At 39.7% G+C, this 17,997-nt stretch overlaps 2 protein-coding genes across 7 annotated transcripts in view; one reads left to right on the top strand and one right to left on the bottom strand.

Moving 5' to 3' along the window:
- The window catches only part of FANCD2 (FA complementation group D2), a 95,782-nt gene extending 94,320 nt beyond the window's left edge, over positions 1-1,462 (bottom strand). For 3 of the 6 annotated variants that reach the window (XM_037801636.1, XM_037801648.1, XM_037801657.1), the window contains exon 1: positions 1,157-1,454. The gene's annotated coding sequence lies outside the window, so the exon portion shown is untranslated. Of the gene's footprint in view, positions 1-1,156 lie in introns of all 6 variants that reach the window. The other 3 variants (XR_005211416.1, XM_037801663.1, XM_037801644.1) reach the window with 3 other exon arrangements.
- Positions 1,256-17,031, top strand: EMC3 (ER membrane protein complex subunit 3). Its single transcript, XM_037801756.1, has 8 exons — positions 1,256-1,604; positions 6,789-6,841; positions 7,680-7,773; positions 9,903-10,007; positions 10,739-10,820; positions 13,124-13,203; positions 14,162-14,244; positions 15,853-17,031. Exons 1-8 carry the CDS (start codon positions 1,445-1,447, stop codon positions 15,979-15,981), a joined length of 786 nt encoding a protein of 261 aa, XP_037657684.1. The 5' UTR covers positions 1,256-1,444; the 3' UTR covers positions 15,982-17,031.
- The last annotated feature ends 966 nt before the right edge of the window (positions 17,032-17,997 follow it).

The raw sequence follows: 17,997 nt of genomic DNA, 5'->3' as shown, positions 1-17,997 counted from the left end.
TAAAAATGAGATTGACAATGGAGCAGGTGTGGGTGATGAACCACGGGGCTTTCTAGTCTATCTTGTATGCTAGAAGTTTCCCGGTCTCAGGGCCTTTGCACAACTTTGTTCTTTTCACCTGAAATGCACTTATCTGCCTGCCTGGAAAATCCTACAGATTCTTAGTGTCTTGGTCAAATGTCATCTTCCTTCAAAAATTTACCTCCTATGCCTAAGGGAGTTTGCTACTCCAGACCCCCTGCTCCAAAGAATATATACAAAGGCCCTTATCACATCACACTAGACTGTGGAGCTCCTTGAGGGCGGGAACCAAGCCTCACTTATCTCCGTATCCCAAGTGTCCAGCACAGAATCTGGTATAAAGAAAATTTCTGATTTATGTATGATTTTTCCGTAAACCTACAAGGAAGGAAGGGAGGGAGGGAGGGAAGAAGGAAAAGAGGGAAGGAAAGGAAAGGAAATTTCCGAGAATAGTTACTGAATGTGAATGGCTGGTAGGCAGATAAAACACTAATTGCTAACACTGAGCACCTATATACACCAAGAACTGTTTTTAGTGCTTTATATTTAATAATTAATTTTTTCCTCACTAAACTTTTTGAAGTAGGTACCATTATTATTCTCATATTTAGTTGCAGAGCTGAGACTAACTCGAGCAGTCTGGCTCCAGAATCTGCACTCCCATTCATCACTTATACTCTTGATTATAATAGCTTCCAATAATAGTTAACATTTACGATGTCCCGGACACAGTGCTAGGCTTTTTCCATTGCCTCGTTTAATCTTCACAACCATTATCAGCAGCTGGAAAAACGAAGGCTCCAAAGTTACCCGATTTAAGTCTGGTCCGTTTGACTTCAGGACACTTCACCGGCCTGCTATACACTCTCGCTTAAAAGGAAACCTAAAAGCCAGGGAGATGAGGTCGACTGCCTGGACCAGGTCAGCCGGGAAGGGACTAGGGATAAAAGCCCTTCTCATTTGTAATTTTAACGACGCAGGGAGGGGACCTCAGGGGATTATCCCACGAGAGGGCAGACGAGGAAGCCCAGGTTCGGGGTGCGGAGACCCAGAGGGAAAGGCCGGGGTCAGCCCGGGCCTAGAGACCAGGCGGCAGGGACACGAAGCCTTGAGAGAACACCACTGTTGCACTCACCGGCCCCGAGGCTGCAGCCACCTCTAGCTCCCGAGTTTCCCGCCCGCAGCGACGCCGCTGTGTTGCCACCGAGGCGCGCCGCGCGGTGACGTCAAGTGCCCGCGCCGGAAGTGGGCGGCTGGGTGGCTCAGCTGGAAGGGGTGTGCGAGACTGGTGGCCGCTTCTAGGTCCCGCGCCTGCCAGGCTGGAGGGCGTGAAAAGGCGCGCAATCGGACCTAAAGAGGAGGCCCCGCATCCTGGGAAGGAGAAGTGCGGCCGATCCCCGGCCAGGGCTTTCTCTCAGGGAAGATGGCGGGGCCGGAGCTGCTGCTTGACTCCAACATCCGTCTCTGGGTGGTCCTGCCCATCGTTATCATCACCTTCTTCGTGGGCATGATCCGCCACTATGTGTCCATCCTTCTGCAGAGCGACAAGAAACTCACCCAGGAGCAAGTGTCGACAGGTCAGCGCCACTCCTCTCTCCCGCCGACCTCACTCCCCCGTGACCTTGGACAAGAAAGTGCAGAGGTTATGTCAGTTTGCCTGGGTTCGCATCTCGCTCCGCCACTGGCTGAGTTACTTGCCTCTAGTTACGCTCTCTGTTTCACTTTTGTCGTTTGTAAAATAGGGATGATAATAGGACCTGCCTCATAAAAACTGGCATGGGGATTAAAATAGATGAGGTCTGTAAAAAGCCTGTATCACAGGCCCTGGGACTAGTTAAGTGCTCAGAAAATTGTTTTTAATATTGTTAAGCTTGTCGCCAGCCCTCAGTGGGCTTATGTATGAACTATCCCGTTCCACCCTTTCGCTGGGAGGGGTACATGCTGAGCAGTACAGGTGCGTGACTTCTTTAGTCTTTGTAACATTCAGACAGGGTGACTAGAACCCCCGCCTTTTTTTTTTTTTTTTTTTTTTTTTAACCATAATGCTGTAAAGGTCAGCTCCGATGCTGTGTAACAAAGCGCTTTGCAAACTGTAAAAAAACCAAAAGGATGTGAGGAGTTGTAATTATCATTTTCACTCCTTGGACATGTTTCATTATAGTATTTATCTGAGGAGACAGGAAATTCGATATGATTTTAGGTGGCACGTAGACATAAGGCCCCCTCCCCCGCCCCGTATTAAGATAAATAACAATTTTATGTCAATCTTTTCTGAAAAGAGGCTGTCACAGGTATGTCTTTTAACACCTCCCTAACGTTTATTAATCTCCCACTTTAACAAAGCCAGAAGCCACAGGCTCATAACTTTCCGCAAGCAGCAGTTTCTAGCTAGAATTCAATAACATTTTGTTTTTATTGTATTTATTTTAACAAGTTGCTTTCTATTTGTGGCAAGTAATACTGGTTACCATTTGCTAGTAACTTCTTTTTCATCTTTTTTATTACAGAAATTGTAGGTTTGCTATTTGCTGGTAATTTGATGATTCCTTTTAAAGCTTAGATAAGTAGAAAAAGAATTGACCAAAAAAAAGTGAACAGTAGAAGTGCTAGGTGTCTAACACAAAAGTCATAACCATGGAATGAGAATGACTGAAGCTTGGGAAGAACTGCTTTATCGTTTTCAGTTGTGCTTCCCAATTATGCTGAGAATAATAATAATTTATTAAATCACTTTTAGTAATTTATTTTTATTATTTATTAAGCACTTATTTTATTAACATTTATTAAGCACTTATTCCTTGCCAATCACTATGCTAAGCACTTATATTCATTAACTTATTTAAAACTCACAGCACTGAGGAAGGCACTATTGTCTGATTTTATAGAAATTGCGACTTGAAGAGGTTCCATGACTATCCCATGTTCACATGTGGTGACATTCAAGACTTGAAGCCAAATCATCTGGTTCCCATATCCCAGGGCTTTTTCCACTACACCGCAGTGAGCATGAGTTTCAGAACTGATCTGAGCCAGCCCCCTGGAGCTAACCTTAAGAAGTCCATTCATCACAGAAAAGTAGATTATAGACTGATGCAAACTGGAGAGAGCTCAGACATTCAGCATTTATTGGCTCCAATAAATTTTCTCATTTCATCCTCACTGTAACACTGTAAGGTAGATATTCCTAAACCCATTTTTATAGGTGAAGAAAAAGAAGCCCAGAGGAAGTTAAGTAGCCTCCCTAAAGTAACTTTAATGGTAAAATACTGAGTCTATACTTGAACCAAGAATCCTCTTACCCAGAATTTTTGCTGGCATGGGTTCTCTGCCACAATTTTCTGCCCCTGGTTCACTATGTGGTTTTAGAGTAAGGGTTCTGAATGATACCAAAAGCTCCCTTTTCTAACCCAAAATGAAATTCACAGTTTGGTACAGTCTATACAGAAAAAAAAATTTTTTTAGGCAATAAAATTTTCTAGCTGCAACAATCAGGAGAAATCAAAGGAAAGTAATTTATAATAAGATAATTTGTATTTTGTAAGTACTTGTCCACAACTGTTCTAGAAGGCATAAATCAGAAGTCAGATACGTGCACCTAGATATAAAATCACCATAATTGGGACAAGTTCAGTTGTAAGAAGATACAAATGTGTTAGCTACTTAAATATCACAGAAGGCAGTACATTCATGGATGTACTTTTCCTAAATGGTGGAATACTCTTAATAAAGTTCTGGAAAAAAACCAACGTGCAATTTTCTTATTTTTACTGGAATGTCGCATGCCTAGAAATTCAGCATATATAAAAGCTGTGAAAGAGAATCAAATGGAATTAGGTTTGAGGCTCAGATAATTAAAAACAATTTGGTAGAATAGTTAAAAGTAGTATGGGGCATGGAACTATTCTTTGCATTGTGCAACTGTCCCCATCGTTGAGGGACACCCAGCATCCCTAATGCCTAACAAATGACAGTCATGGATTCTTTTTCCCTTCTCCCCATCATTTTGACAATTTAAAAAAGCTCCACAGATATACATAAGGCCCCTAGAGGGCAGTATTACCTCCAGGGAGAATCAATCCTTTAGAGAAAACATGACTAGTCATAATTGCTCCATCTCTTATGCAAGATAGTTAGATCACGTGATTTCCCTATACCCTGCTGGCTCTGGCATGGCGTGGCTCTGCCTGCATCAGTTGTTTGAGCTCTGGTAGAATGTCAATGTAGATGATTCTGAACCTACCTAAGTCCAAGACAAAAGTTTTTTGTTTTTTTTTTTTTAGTTGCAAAACATTCCTCTTACCATATAAATTCCCACTAGTCTGCATGATCACAAAATGGGACATTTGGTTTCTTAAATTATTAAGCTTTTACTGCTTCAAAACTTACTAAAATTTTTCTAGAATGTATTAAACCAAAAGTAAAAACTAAATAAAATATATTAGACCACATTTGACTAGAATGTATATTAAAGTGATTATCAAACTTGAATAATTATACTGACTCTTGGAAAGGTAAAAAACCGTTACAGATCATTAGGCATATGGAACTTGGGTTGAGAAATACTGACTTTAAAAGCTAAAGTTTTATTCTAAGCAAGTGTCTTTTAGTGGCAAATTACCACTGGCAAAGGAGCTTTCTCTTTAACCAGTACAAGGATATTTTAGATATCTGTAGGAATGAAAACACAAAATTAACAATTATCGAATACATAGGGAAAATAACAGTTACCATTGCTCTAGTACTTAGGGTATTCTGGGTATAATGGTCATTATATTAAATATCAATAAAGACCTCCACTTAAAATCCTTTAGTATTTTCTTTTTATTCTTGAGATAAAGATCAGAGTCCACTGGAGCCCATGGGGTCTTGTATAGCCTGGGCTCCTGCCTCCCTCTCAAGCCTCATTTTCCACCATCCTTTGAGTAGTTCTTTTTCTTCCATCCATGTTGGCCATTTCTCAGGTCTTCAGAGACCTAGTGCCTGGTCTTGCCATAGGCATTTTGCCATGTTCTTCCCTTCCACCACTTTGCCAAGGTAATTCCCACTCATCCCTAAGATTCCGACTTAATCATATGTCATCTTCAAAGGTTTCTCCGAGATTTTCTCACAGACTCAGTCAAATCCCCCTGATACACACTCCCATATCATCATCCATCTCTCCTTCCCAGGATGTAGTTGAATTTTACATTGACTCCTCTGGTTATTTGATTGCCATCTTTCTTCCCCACTAGACTTCAGCCTTCCTGAAATACTTTCTTTTTGGTCACTGATGTTCATACAGCACTCAGATGCTAAATTTTTTTTGTGCAGTGAAGGAATAAATCTGTTGTGCAGAATATGAATGGAGGCTTAGAGCATTTAAGCAAATTGCCCAAGACCGTGTAGCTAATAGGTAGCAGAGCCGATTTTAAGCCATCTGTCCAACTCGGAGCTTAAACTTTTACCCATTATTCTAGACTCAGTGCTTCTTAAACTGTCAGCAAAGAAGGCCTAGTTTTTTGTTTGTTTGTTTGTTTCTAATCTGTTACAGACCAGTGCTTTTGTAAAATATTTTGATCACACATTTGGATGTTGTGACAATGTCAAATTACTGTAAAAGTCTCAGCCCTTACTCTCAATGTCTGTACTCATCACAGATCAGCATATTGGTATGTAAGTCACACTTTGCCTACCTGTAGACTAGGAAGAGAACATATGACATGTCAGCCTGGTAGGCCTGTGGATATAGTACTTGGCTGTACAGCACAGTGAGGGCAGGAGGGAGATGAGAGAGAACTCTGTGAAGGCACAGGCATCAGAAAAAGTTTCATGGGGAAGGTGGGGCTTGAAGAGGGTGTTCAAGCATGATGGGTTAAAATTAGTAAAGGAGAGGGACATAGAACATTCCCAGAATATGGAGAAGCCAGAATGCACAGGGTGGCAATGGGACACTAAGTGTGCTAACTGCTTAGAGCAAGGTGGCTTGTACTGAGGAGCAGAGAGAGAGAAAAGGTAAAGCAGTTAGTTGTGTTCTTTTCTGTCTACAACTTCTTTTTTCATGTTTCAAGAAGAATTTCCATTAATTTAAGTGGATTTTTCCACCATTAAAATAACTTTTGCAAACCTAGAAAAAAATTAATATTTTGATCTCTGTTCTGTTTGACATTTATATCTTAGCAACATCCACCTGTTGGATAGCACTCTGTTGTCTTTAATGATCAGTTATGTTCTAATATCACCAAATCATTTCATTTATTAATTCAATGAATGTTTATTGAGAACTCATTAATAGTCTGAATTCTGGGTGGAATTTTTATTTGTTGCCTGTCAGAGAACAATCCTGTCAAGTCCTGTACTTATTTCTCCATGGGTTTTAAAAAGTTCCTTCTTTTACTCTCACCCTGCCCCACTCCTCTTACCCCTAAATCTCCTGCGCAGTCTCCAACTGCTACTCTTTTCACTCACAGAAAGTTCCTTCTTGGCTAATTATTATGTAAGTAAAAGCTGAACATACTGTCCCAAATGTGCCTTCCTCATAAATCTTTATTTGTTCAGAAACGTAGCCACTTATGAAAAACACACTTTTTAAAACCTGATTGTTGGGTTAAATATATTGTATGTATTAGTTTAATGGTTACCTGTATTTGGAAAAGTTTCCACACAGGCCCGTTGCCAAATAGGCCCTCTCTTGTGTTTAAATCGGTCTTCTACTTATTCTCTCATTTTCTTCTCGTGTTTCACTTTTTTTTTAAAAATCTCATTTGTCTTGGTTGTATTTTTCAGTCAAGTCCTAATTCGAAGCAGAGTCCTCAGGGAAAATGGAAAATACATTCCCAAGCAGGTACTCATTTATCTTCATTAAAAGCTCCATGATTCATCATTGAGAGCAGTAGATATCTAAATGTTTTATAAGGGGACTCTTTGGGAAAAGCTGAAGGTTGGCAACTCAGTAATTAAACTGTGGCCTGCTGGTGTTTGCTGTCATTGTGACCTTGCCCTTCTTAGAAAATTGTTTTTAAATGTGACTCAGCTAAGCCGAGAGGTCACTCTGGTGGGCACTCTTATGCGCAATTTAGACAACCCTTTTTAGGTTCTGAAGAATTGGGGTAGCTGGTGGTGGATACCTGAAACTATCAAACTACAACCCAGAACCCATGAATCTCGAAGACAATTGTATAAAAGTGTAGCTTATGAGGGGTGACAATGGGATTGGGAAAACCATAAGGACCACACTCCACTTTGTCTAGTTTATGGATGGATGAGTAGAAAAATAGGGGAAGGAAACAAACAAACAAACAGACAAAGGTACCCAGTGTTCTTTTTTACTTCAATTGCTCTTTTTCACTTTAATTATTATTCTTATTTTTGTGTGTGTGCTAATGAAGGTGTCAGAGATTGATTCAGGTGATGAATGTACAACTATGTAATAGTACTGTGAACAATCGAATGTACGATTTGTTTTGTATGACTGCGTGGTATGTGAATATATCTCAATAAAATGAAGATTAAAAAAAAAAAAATGTGACTCAGCTAGAGTGTCAGGTCAGCCGCCAAGTAGTCTGACAGTTCTGAGAGTAACAGCATATTCCAAGGGCCTTCTGACTAAATCTCTGGAGAATAATGTGATAATTTGCTATGCCACAGTTCTAAGACTTAAAAAGATTTTTTTCTTTAACTAGTCCTTCTTGACACGAAAATATTACTTCAACAACTCAGAGGATGGATTTTTCAAAAAAACTAAAAGGAAGGTAGTGCCACCTTCTCCTATGACTGGTATGTTTTTATGTTTATTCCTTTCTCTTATCATTAAGGAAAATTTTTAACATGGGTTTTGTTTGTTTGCTTTGGGGAGGTAGGCAGTGTTTTATTAAAATGTTAAGTTGTAGAAGGTAATAGTCTAAGGGACCCTAGAGATCATCTAGTACAGTAATATATGGTAGTGGATTCTCTTTTTCAAATAAATCGTCTGGGAACCCCAATATATAAAAGTGGATAAAAAGAGAGCTCTCTGGTGAGAGAGTGGTGGGGAAGCCAGATTCTTGTCCCTGGGTCGCTCCCCTTTGCTCTTCCTCAAGATCTGGGTGGAACACAGTTAGAAAAGCATTCCAGTCCCACCTTCCACCCATTGCCTGAATCCTCTTCCTGACAGATGGCCGCCCAGCTTCTTTGAATAATAAGGACATCACTCCTTCCCAAGACCAGCCAGTTCTTTGTCAGACATGATTGCTTGACCCAACCTACAACTTTTGCTCTAACAGTTTTCTTATTTCCACTGATCCCAATTGTGTGAAAAATATAGCATGCTTAAAAGTCAAACAAAATAATTTATTATTCTGTGTTGAACATCCTTTCGTTTTAGTACTCTTTTCTTTAGGTGACATAACCAGCTAATTAATAAACCCATTCAGAAGATACTGAAGTTAATTTTAAAAGTTTTTTTGTTGTTTTTTTTTTAGAAAACCTGCAAGAAGCAAAGGACAAATATGAGAGGATACTTGACTTCACTGATAATCCATAGAATGCAAATTAAAGCAAATGTTCTTTTCAGCCCATTTAAATGGCAGAGATTGAGTGATTGGTCAGAACTATTACTGGCAAGGTCATAGGAAGTTAGATCCTCTCACTGTTGGTGGAAGTGCCAACAGGGCGAGCCTTTTGAGGGACAGTCGGACAGTATCTATCAATTTTAAATGTATAAATCCTTTGATCCAGAATTCTACTTCTAGGAATTTCTCTTACAGAAAAAAACATAAACATGCAGAGATTTATATACAGGTCAGTTTTGGGCAGCATTGTTTATTGACCAAAAAAAAATTGGAAACAATCTATAGTTCCACCCAAAAATGATTGGTACAGTCTGTCTGGTGGTGGCCTGAGGGACTCCCTGCTTGGCATTTGCCCTGCACATAGAAGAGCTTTCCAACAGAACACTGTGGAAGGACAGTCAAGTCATGCTCTCTGGGGCAAGAGACATACAATGCAGTGCCTAGGACCCTGAGAAAACTGTTTCCTAAGGAAGAGGGACATTCATATCAGTGTAAATGGGGAATTCCTAGGGCCACCAGTGCATGCCCAAGATAAGGAGAAGTGAAGAAAAGAAGCGGGAGGCCCCTACACTTTGGCTTGCAGCTATTCTCTAAGCTCTTTGTATGGAGAAGCTCTGAAGAAGGGCACTCTCACACAAGTCAATCTGCAAAGATGGGAGAAAGCATTTTCTTTTTTCCTTTTTTTTTTTTTTTGGCTAGTTCCTGGCATTCAAGGAAAGCTCTGTCATAACACTAGCTGAATACAAGTTTAAGGAAAAGATGTCTCTGTCGAAATTCCAGTGATACATTAAAATATCAAAAGGTACAGGTTTCAACAAAAGGTTACAGAAGGACGTACAAAGAAACAGGAAACAATGGCCCAGGCAAAGGGGAAGATTAAAATATTAGAAACTATCAACGAGGAGGCCCAGATCTGGACATACCAGACAAAGACCTTTTTAAAATGGTCCTAATTATGCTCAAAGAGCTAAAGGAAAACATGGACGAAAAGGAAAGTGATTGGGGCAGCCACGCAGTAGAATCCTGTGCAGGCATTGAAAAGAATGAGAGAGATTTTATACTAACATAGAAATACCATCCACAGTATATTAATCTTTTTAAAAAAAACATGAAACAAAATAGTAAGCACAGTATTCCTGTATTGTGTATATATTGAAAAATGGGAAGAGATACAACAAATAGTCAAAAGTGTTTAGAGATTGGGCCCAGAAGTGGCTACGTCATATGTCGTTTGAATTTTTTACAGCAAACTTACATTACTTTAATGTTCAAATAAATTGAACATTGACAGAAAATCAGGAGGAAGTCCCTGTGCACAGAGGTAAAATCCAATGTTCTCTTGTGTTTTTGTCTTAGATCCCACTATGCTCACAGACATGATGAAAGGGAATGTAACAAATGTTCTCCCTATGATTCTTATTGGCGGTTGGATCAATATGACATTCTCAGGCTTTGTCACAAGTAAGTTACAGACCCAGCAAACTTCATGTTTTCTTCATCTGTGCTCCTTTCCTATGTCCCTATTCAGAGAAATCTGAGTGCTACTGAGGGAGTATCACAGAACCTGTGTTCTCTAGTGGACACTGATGACATTCATAGAACAAAAAAATTTCATATGCTATCATTATGAGGCTCTTACCACAAACTGATCCTAAACTCATGATTTGGGCACTTTTTGACTAATAGAGACTCAAACAATTGACCTATTTTGCATCTGAAACTAATTTGTTGAACAAGCTGAATAGGATAAAAGGAAGTTTATTTCTCTTTTGACTTCATTTGCTAGTGTTAGGATGAGTTTGTTTGCCTGTTTGTTAATAAGATTATTTAGTTTGGTTTTAATCAGTTTGGATTCTTAGTAATAATCTACATTACTGTTTCTTTGTGTATATGTATTCCACAGTGGAATAGTGAAAGTTTTTTCTAGATTTTGGGTCACAGCTGAGTTTGAGTGCCTGCTTCCTCAGCAGTAGAGCAGCTGGTATTTTTCAAGGAAACTATAATAGAGTGACATTTTGACTGTTTTTTCCTTCGGAAGTTGCCACAAATTTCCTTGTGAAAATCCTTTTCCAAAAGCTGTGTGGAATAGAGTTCCCACCTCCTCTGGGAAAGAATTTGTGCATTCACACTTAAGCTATTCTAAAAATAAAAAAGCTCAGAGCAGTTGTGAACTTTTTCTTTCTTCTCTGCAGCCAAGGTACCATTTCCACTAACCCTCCGGTTTAAGCCTATGCTACAGCAAGGAATCGAACTACTCACATTAGATGCATCCTGGTAAGAACTTTCTTTTATTTAATAAAAACATAAACCAAAATCTAAAACCAGTCTCTCTTTCCAGTTACCAAACTCCACTGGAATAGGTTTTTATTTTTTTTTTTTTCATCAAAAACCCACTCAAAATGCCACAGGTGGATTATAGCAACTTTTACATGATTCAATAGTCTTGCCAAATAAGAGAATGTGTCAGTCTCTTTTTGCTAGCTTCTTGGCACTTAGAAGTGCAGGGATGGGTATGCCAACCCCTCAAAAAAGTTAAAAGGAACTCTGGCCAGGCAAACCTTTTAGCAATACCCTGCAGCTTATGGGAGAGGATGTTTTTAATATTTTTTCCAAAATACATTACTGCTAATAGTAACTGTTCCAGTTTGCTAATGCTGCCTTTATGCAAAATACCAGAAATGTATTGGCTTTGTGTGTGTGTGTGTGTGTTTTGTATTGGCTTTTATAAAGGGGATTTATTTGGTTACAAAGTTACAGTCTTAAGGCCATAAAGTATCCAAGATAAGGCATCAACAATAGGGTACCTTCACTGGAGAGAGGCCATTGGCATCCGGAAAATCTCTGTTAACTGAGAAGGCAAGTGGCTGGCATCTGCTTGCTCCTAGGTTGCATTTCAGAATGGCATTCTCCAAAATGTCAGCTTCAACTTTCAAAGGTCGTCTTCAAAATGTCTCTCTAAGCTGCTCTCCAAAATGTCACTCACAGCTGCTCTGCGTTCCCTGTTTGTCAGCTCTTTTATAAGGCTCCAGTGATTCAGTTAAGACCCATCCTGAGTGGGTGGGGCAGTACCTACATGGAAATTATCCAATCAAAGGTCTTACCCACAGTTGATTGAGTCACATCTCCATGGAAACACTCAATCAATAGGTTCCAACCTATTCAACACTAAAATACATCTGCACCCACAAGATTGCATCAAAGAATATGACATTTTGGGGGAGATAATACATCCAGATCAGTATGGTAACATTAAACATTTTCATTGGTACTAATCACTATGCTAGGGGTTTTCAATATATCATCTCATTCTATCTTCATAGCAACCCTGTGGAGTAGGTAGAAGAATTGAGATTTGAACACAGAGCCTGTCCAAATCCAGCACTTGTGACTTATTTTCTACTCAATTTTTTTAGCAGAGTAATAAAACCCAAAATCCAAAAAGCTATTTGAAAACACTGTTCCAGTACCTGGAACCCAGTAGAGCTTCTTCATGGGGTCTCTCCAGACTGTTTAATCTATGGCTTCCCAAAGAAGGGCAGGTAAAGAAAGCCAGCCAAGAAGAGAAGATGCTAATGGGGGATGGCAGATACCAGTGGTATTCTTGACTCCCATCCTTGGTTTGAGCAGAGCAGTTTCTGGTTATTTGGGAGGGGCAAAACAGACTAGACGTTGAGAGAGTCTTGGCTGTGAACCAACTATTCCACTCAAGGAAGAGAGCTATACTTTATAAAAGTAGCATATATGTTATATCACAACCTTCCAGTAACATTCGGGTTAAACAAAAATTTCATGGGCTTAAGAAAAGCTTATTTGTCTTTTGTCACCATCTGGATAGGTACATGACTAACATGCTCTCCCTTGGACAAAAGGGAGACTGGAGCCTGAGTATACAGTTAGCGTCAGTTATATATAGATCAGCAGCCTCAGGGACAAGGAGGTCATTTTCTTCCCTGCAACCTAATGGAGTAACCAGAATAAACACCTCCTGTTCTGTGACCCAAGTATTAGAGTGAAATGTTGGTTCTTACCATTTATGGATCATTTCTCATATTCCTTTTACTTTTTATTATATTTTGTGAGGGCAGAGTGGGAAACCTAAGCTAAGAGAAGGCTGGGTGATAAAGTTCAAAACCTGAGTGACTTTCCTAATAGCCACAGATTTCAGTAGTGCAAGTATTTCCTGAGCGCTGTTTCTATTTTACACACTTCTGTATTGTTTGCATTTGTCATATCTAACAAGCATGTTTTGAAAACCCATTATGTAGAAAGGAAAATTAAAATAAACAAAGCTTACATTCCCTGATAAAAGGAAGCACACCAGTTGTGAGTTTGATTCCTGTTACTGAATGCAGAAGAATTTATTACATAGTTATAAGTGGCAGTTTGCCTACAGAGAGCCACAGCTATTTGCAAGGCTGCCTTAATAATATGTATTTCTTCTTTGGTTGTGCTTTGGAGGAACATAGCCTATCCTGGATGATTTCTTTATATATGCTGAACAACTTTGGGTGGTAGACGTGTGAACTACATTAACTTCTGAAATAATGAGCTATTCTATTTCACTTTTGTTTTGCTAGGGTGAGTTCTGCATCCTGGTACTTTCTCAATGTATTTGGCCTTCGGAGCATTTACTCTTTGATTCTGGGCCAAGATAATGGTAAGAAGCGTGTTAGATTTAATTAATGAATACCACTTGTTCTCCTCAATAAATGAGTCATCCATGCCAGGGCCAGTAAAATCATGTAGGTTGTGCAGTTTGTCAGCATACTAAAATACAATACCTCATTCCTTACAGTTATTATTATGCTTCTGGGGTATTCTGAAAGATATTAAAAATTCCTGGGTTCAACCTGAAGATCTGAATTCTTCTTTGCAATTGCTGAGACAATACTGGGTTCCCCAAAGTCTGATCCCTCATGTGAGGGTTCCAGCCCCAGCATAGTAAGCCAAACACCTGAAGCTTAAAGAAAGACGGTCTGGTTTGATCAGTTCGTTCATTGATTAGATGAAAGATGCACCCTCATCAGTTGATGAGACTTGAAAACGTGAACATTCCATGGTCCCATACCACAAAATGGGGGAGAAGTGAGTTAAAACTGGTCAAAGAAGAGGGGAAAGGGTAGAATTAGTCAGAATGGATCTCTTGTTTAGAGTTCTTGCCAGTACTGATCCCAGCCCTCTTATTTAATGGCTGGGACCTCAGACAAGTTACATAACATCTAAGCCTCTGTTTGCTTCTCTGTAAATTTGGGACCTTAATAGCTAACTTGCAGAGCTGTTCTTAGAAGTAGATGAGGTGGAATATATAAAGCACTTAATAAAGTACCTGGATTAGTAACTGGTGTCTGTTAATGTTGTTTGAAATGGAAATAAAGTTTAGAATTTCCTTTAGTTATCTTTAGTCTGCTATTATCATCCTCACTTTTCAGCAGAGGTAAAGTGACTTGCCCAGGATCTCTTAGCCAGCGAGTGACAGGTCCAGTCAGTGAATCTGTCCTAGAGCTGGGTGACTGTAAGCCTCTTTAAGGACTGTAAGCCTCTTGAAGTATCTTCCCCATGGGTACTCGGGTGCTTGCAGAGCACTGGCACTCACATAGGTCTTTCTTGTGATGCAGCCGCTGACCAGTCACGAATGATGCAGGAGCAGATGACAGGAGCGGCCATGGCCATGCCGGCTGACACCAACAAAGCTTTCAAGGTAGGCTCAGAGCTCCCTCCAGAGCTCAAGGGCAGGCTTGGAAAGGGATTATCAGAGAGCAACTTTAAACATGGGTGCCCTGAACTGAGGGATTTAAATTGAATTTCAATCATTTGAATTTAAGTTTACCAAAAAGGTATTTTAATGGACATGTCTCTTGCTTCTGTCACAGAATCATCTACTAAGTAAATTGGAGATTCTTGGTACCTTTATTGGTTTTCTAAATGCTCACCCAAATTTAATCCACACTTTAAAGGGAACTGGAAAAATAGTCTAATCAGAAAAATCAGGTAAACGTTTGGAATATTTTGAACTTTTTTGGAATGTGTAGACATCAGCCAGGAATTGCATTTCTAAAAAATCAATTCTTAGAGGCTTTTCACAAAATGCACCTGAAATTTATAAAATCCTGGGTAATTTTTTGTTGTTCAGAAAATCTCACTAATTTTTCGTGATAAAAACACTCACCAAACTAGGACTAGACAGGAACTTCCTAAAAATGTAAAGGGCGTCTATGAAAAACTCACAGGTAGTATCATACTTAATGATGGGAAGTGTCTGCTATAGAGTACAGGATTTTATTTTGTTTTTGTTTTTGTTTTTTGTGATTATAGAAGTACTCCAGAATTAGATAATGGTGATAGTTGCAAGCTTTGTGAATATACCAAAAACTACTGATTTGTACAGTTCAAAAGGGTGAATTTTATGGCACATGAATTATATCTCAAAAAAAAAAAAAAAAAATACACCCACAAACCAATAGCTGTATTGTACATGAAATTTTATAAAGTGTTTTTAAAAATTACTAATTAAAGGCAAAAGTAGACAGCCCTATTGGAATATTTGAGAAGTGTAATTTCTTTGAAAATTAGGCAGACTTATTTTTGCTTAATATATTCATAGCTTACATGCTAATGATTACATGCCAAAATAATTTTACATTGTATACTATCAAATCTTTTTCCCAGTGAGGAAATCATTAAGAATATCAAATTACGGGATGCCCACAAACTGTAATAAAATGCCCTTAGGTATTCAGGCATGAAGTTAGAGGAAATGTTCTTAGCCACCTTGAAGATATGCCTGGCCATATCCTCGTTTGACCCTCTACAACCTAAACGAGATGCCAACTCTCTTCATGAAAGGGCTCAGAATCATGAGGCACCAATTTGTCAATTGCACCTCCCTTAAGAACAGGGTCTAATGTTTGCCTTCCCAGCACTTAGCCCAGTTCCAGCACAAAGCTGGTGCCTCCTAACCATGAGCTGATTGAATGAGAGGCAATATATCAGCAATATATTATACAGCTTCAGCACTGGGACTTTGGAGCCAGAGAGACCTAAACTTAAATCTCTGGTCTATTATTGCTAGCTCAATAGCCATGAACAAATTATCTGACCAGCCTTGGCCTTTATCTCCTTATCTGTAAATTGGAGGGCCGAGAGACTGACAGGGGAATAACACACCAAACTCATAGGATTAAATGAGCTGATACACTTAAAGCGCTTAACCCAGCTCCTGGCCCAGACGAGGTGCCCACTAGAGGTCAGCCATTGATGTTAGTAACCAGCCCTCCCCTCCCTGCCCTGGTGTCCTCTTCCTTTGCAGACAGAGTGGGAAGCTTTGGAGCTGACAGATCATCAGTGGGCCCTAGACGATGTCGAAGAGGAGCTCATGGCCAAAGACCTCCACTTTGAAGGCATGTTCAAAAAGGAATTACAGACCTCTATTTTTTGAAGACCGAGCAGGGATTAGCCGTTTCAGGAACTTGGAGTAGTGCTTAACCTTGTAACTTTCATTTGGCCTGGAGCCTCCCAGAATAAAAAGGAGGATGCATGAGCTGGCGGGCGTGCGGCAAGGATCGTTCTTATCTGAGCTGGGTTCCCCTTTAATGTCTGAAGCTAGAGGAAATGAGGAGTGTGTGCTGGGAAAGAGCTACTTAAAGTTTCCTTCCGGTGACTAGTAATGAAAGTCAGGGAAAGGGGGAAAATGCAAGCTAGTGATACTATATAAAAACTTAGCAAAAATTCAATCTATGGAGGAAGAATTGTCAAGTATAACTAGTTATTTTGTGCAGTCAGCCTGACTTCTAATCACAGTAAATTTCAGTTTTCTTGGGATCCAAACACCCTGCATTTTTACCTTTAGTGTTTTGTGTGTGTTATTATTTTTATAGCTTTCTTTACAGAAGAAATTTTCATTATCAAACATTTTCATTACCAAACATTTAGAAAGTATGGATGAGCAAATTGAACCTTTCTGTATTGTTCATTTTGAGCCTGTAGAATGACATAGAAGGCAAGTATGTCAAAACTTTATTCAAATAAACTCTTTTCAGAGTGAATACCCAGGGCCAGGACAGACTTAGCAAACCTACTATATCTCTTGATACTGTCCAGTGAAAATCAGTGACCCCGAGACACTGCTGGACTCTCCTTTGCCTTTGGGATCATCAACGACAGGTTAAATAATGTAGGCTCTTGATTTGGAGTTCAGAATATATCAACTCCATTGAAAAAGCAATGGTTCCTTATATGGCTACTCAGTTGAACTAAAGAGCTCATTTCACAGTTATTCTGGATAAGGACAGAGTTTGCACATCATTGTAAAGACAGGAGAGAGAGAAGTTGCTGGCAGACACAAAGATTAGGGTTGCCCAGGAATAATTCTGTCTGGATTGTGTCCCAGGGAAGTTGCAGGGTGCCGTTTCTGTACCAAGAGGTGAATGTAATTTGCATGTTGAACACTGTAATCAAGAACAAACAACTCTTGACTCTACAGATTAAACCATCCTGTGGCCTCTTCTTTACCTGTGGAATGTTGCCTCTGTGGTCACTAAGAGTCTTATGCCAGCAATTATGAGTGTCTGTCATGGACCAGTGCTGGAGAGTCTAGGATGAAAGAGATGTGATCCCTGCCCTCAAGGAACTAGTGAGAGAGATGCACATAAAAAATTGGTGGTTCTTAACCTCTTTTTGAATCATGGCACCTCTTTGAGAATTTGTTGAAATCTCTGACCCTTCCCTCCAGGGGAAGAACCCAGATTTCCTGGATAATCCCAGGGGCATCAACAGACCCTTTAAAGCCTATTCATAGTGACCCATGGGCCTGAGTTAAGAAACTCTGTCCTTTGAAGATAATTTAAAAATAGCTGTTTAAACAAAATATTAAAGAAGCCCACAGCAGGAAATGGCAGGGGGAGAGGATTCACTGGAGAGCTAACTTTTGACTTGGTGTAGAAAGGCATTCCAAGCAGAAGGAACAGAATCAGCAAAGGCCCAAAGAGTAGAGCATCCATAATTCATTTTTCCCAGAGGAAGTGGGGAATGGTAAGGAATATACTAGAAAGGTCCACATTGGTGGTTCAGTGGCGTTACTCTTGTTCCCTCAGAGTATCCTCAGAGCACTGCAGTCTGCCTCATGAAGTTTGTCCTTTTTCCCTTGTAGCAAAGTTGGGTGGTGAAAATTTATGAGACTTTTCCAACCCATATTATTGGTAGTAAATGCGCATGTCCTTGACACCAGCAAGAAAAAGAGAAAAACCAAGTGCTCTTCCCAGAACCAGCACACAATTTCAGGGAGCAGTACCTCTAAATACAATTCTTGGAGTTCGGTTTGCACCAGGCTACTAAGTGAGCATTTTACCTTTTCCAGCAACCTGGACTTATCACCTGAAACCCATTATCTCAGTCTTAAGCGTCCACTTACTGATCATGGTATGGAAAGTACCATGCTTAAAAAGTTAAATATTGG

This window comes from Choloepus didactylus, chromosome 1, assembly GCF_015220235.1.
Source record: "Choloepus didactylus isolate mChoDid1 chromosome 1, mChoDid1.pri, whole genome shotgun sequence".
Classification (NCBI taxonomy): Eukaryota; Metazoa; Chordata; class Mammalia; order Pilosa; family Megalonychidae; genus Choloepus; species Choloepus didactylus.
Note: the sequence above shows the minus strand (reverse complement) of the source record. Positions and strands in the feature narration are given on the sequence as shown.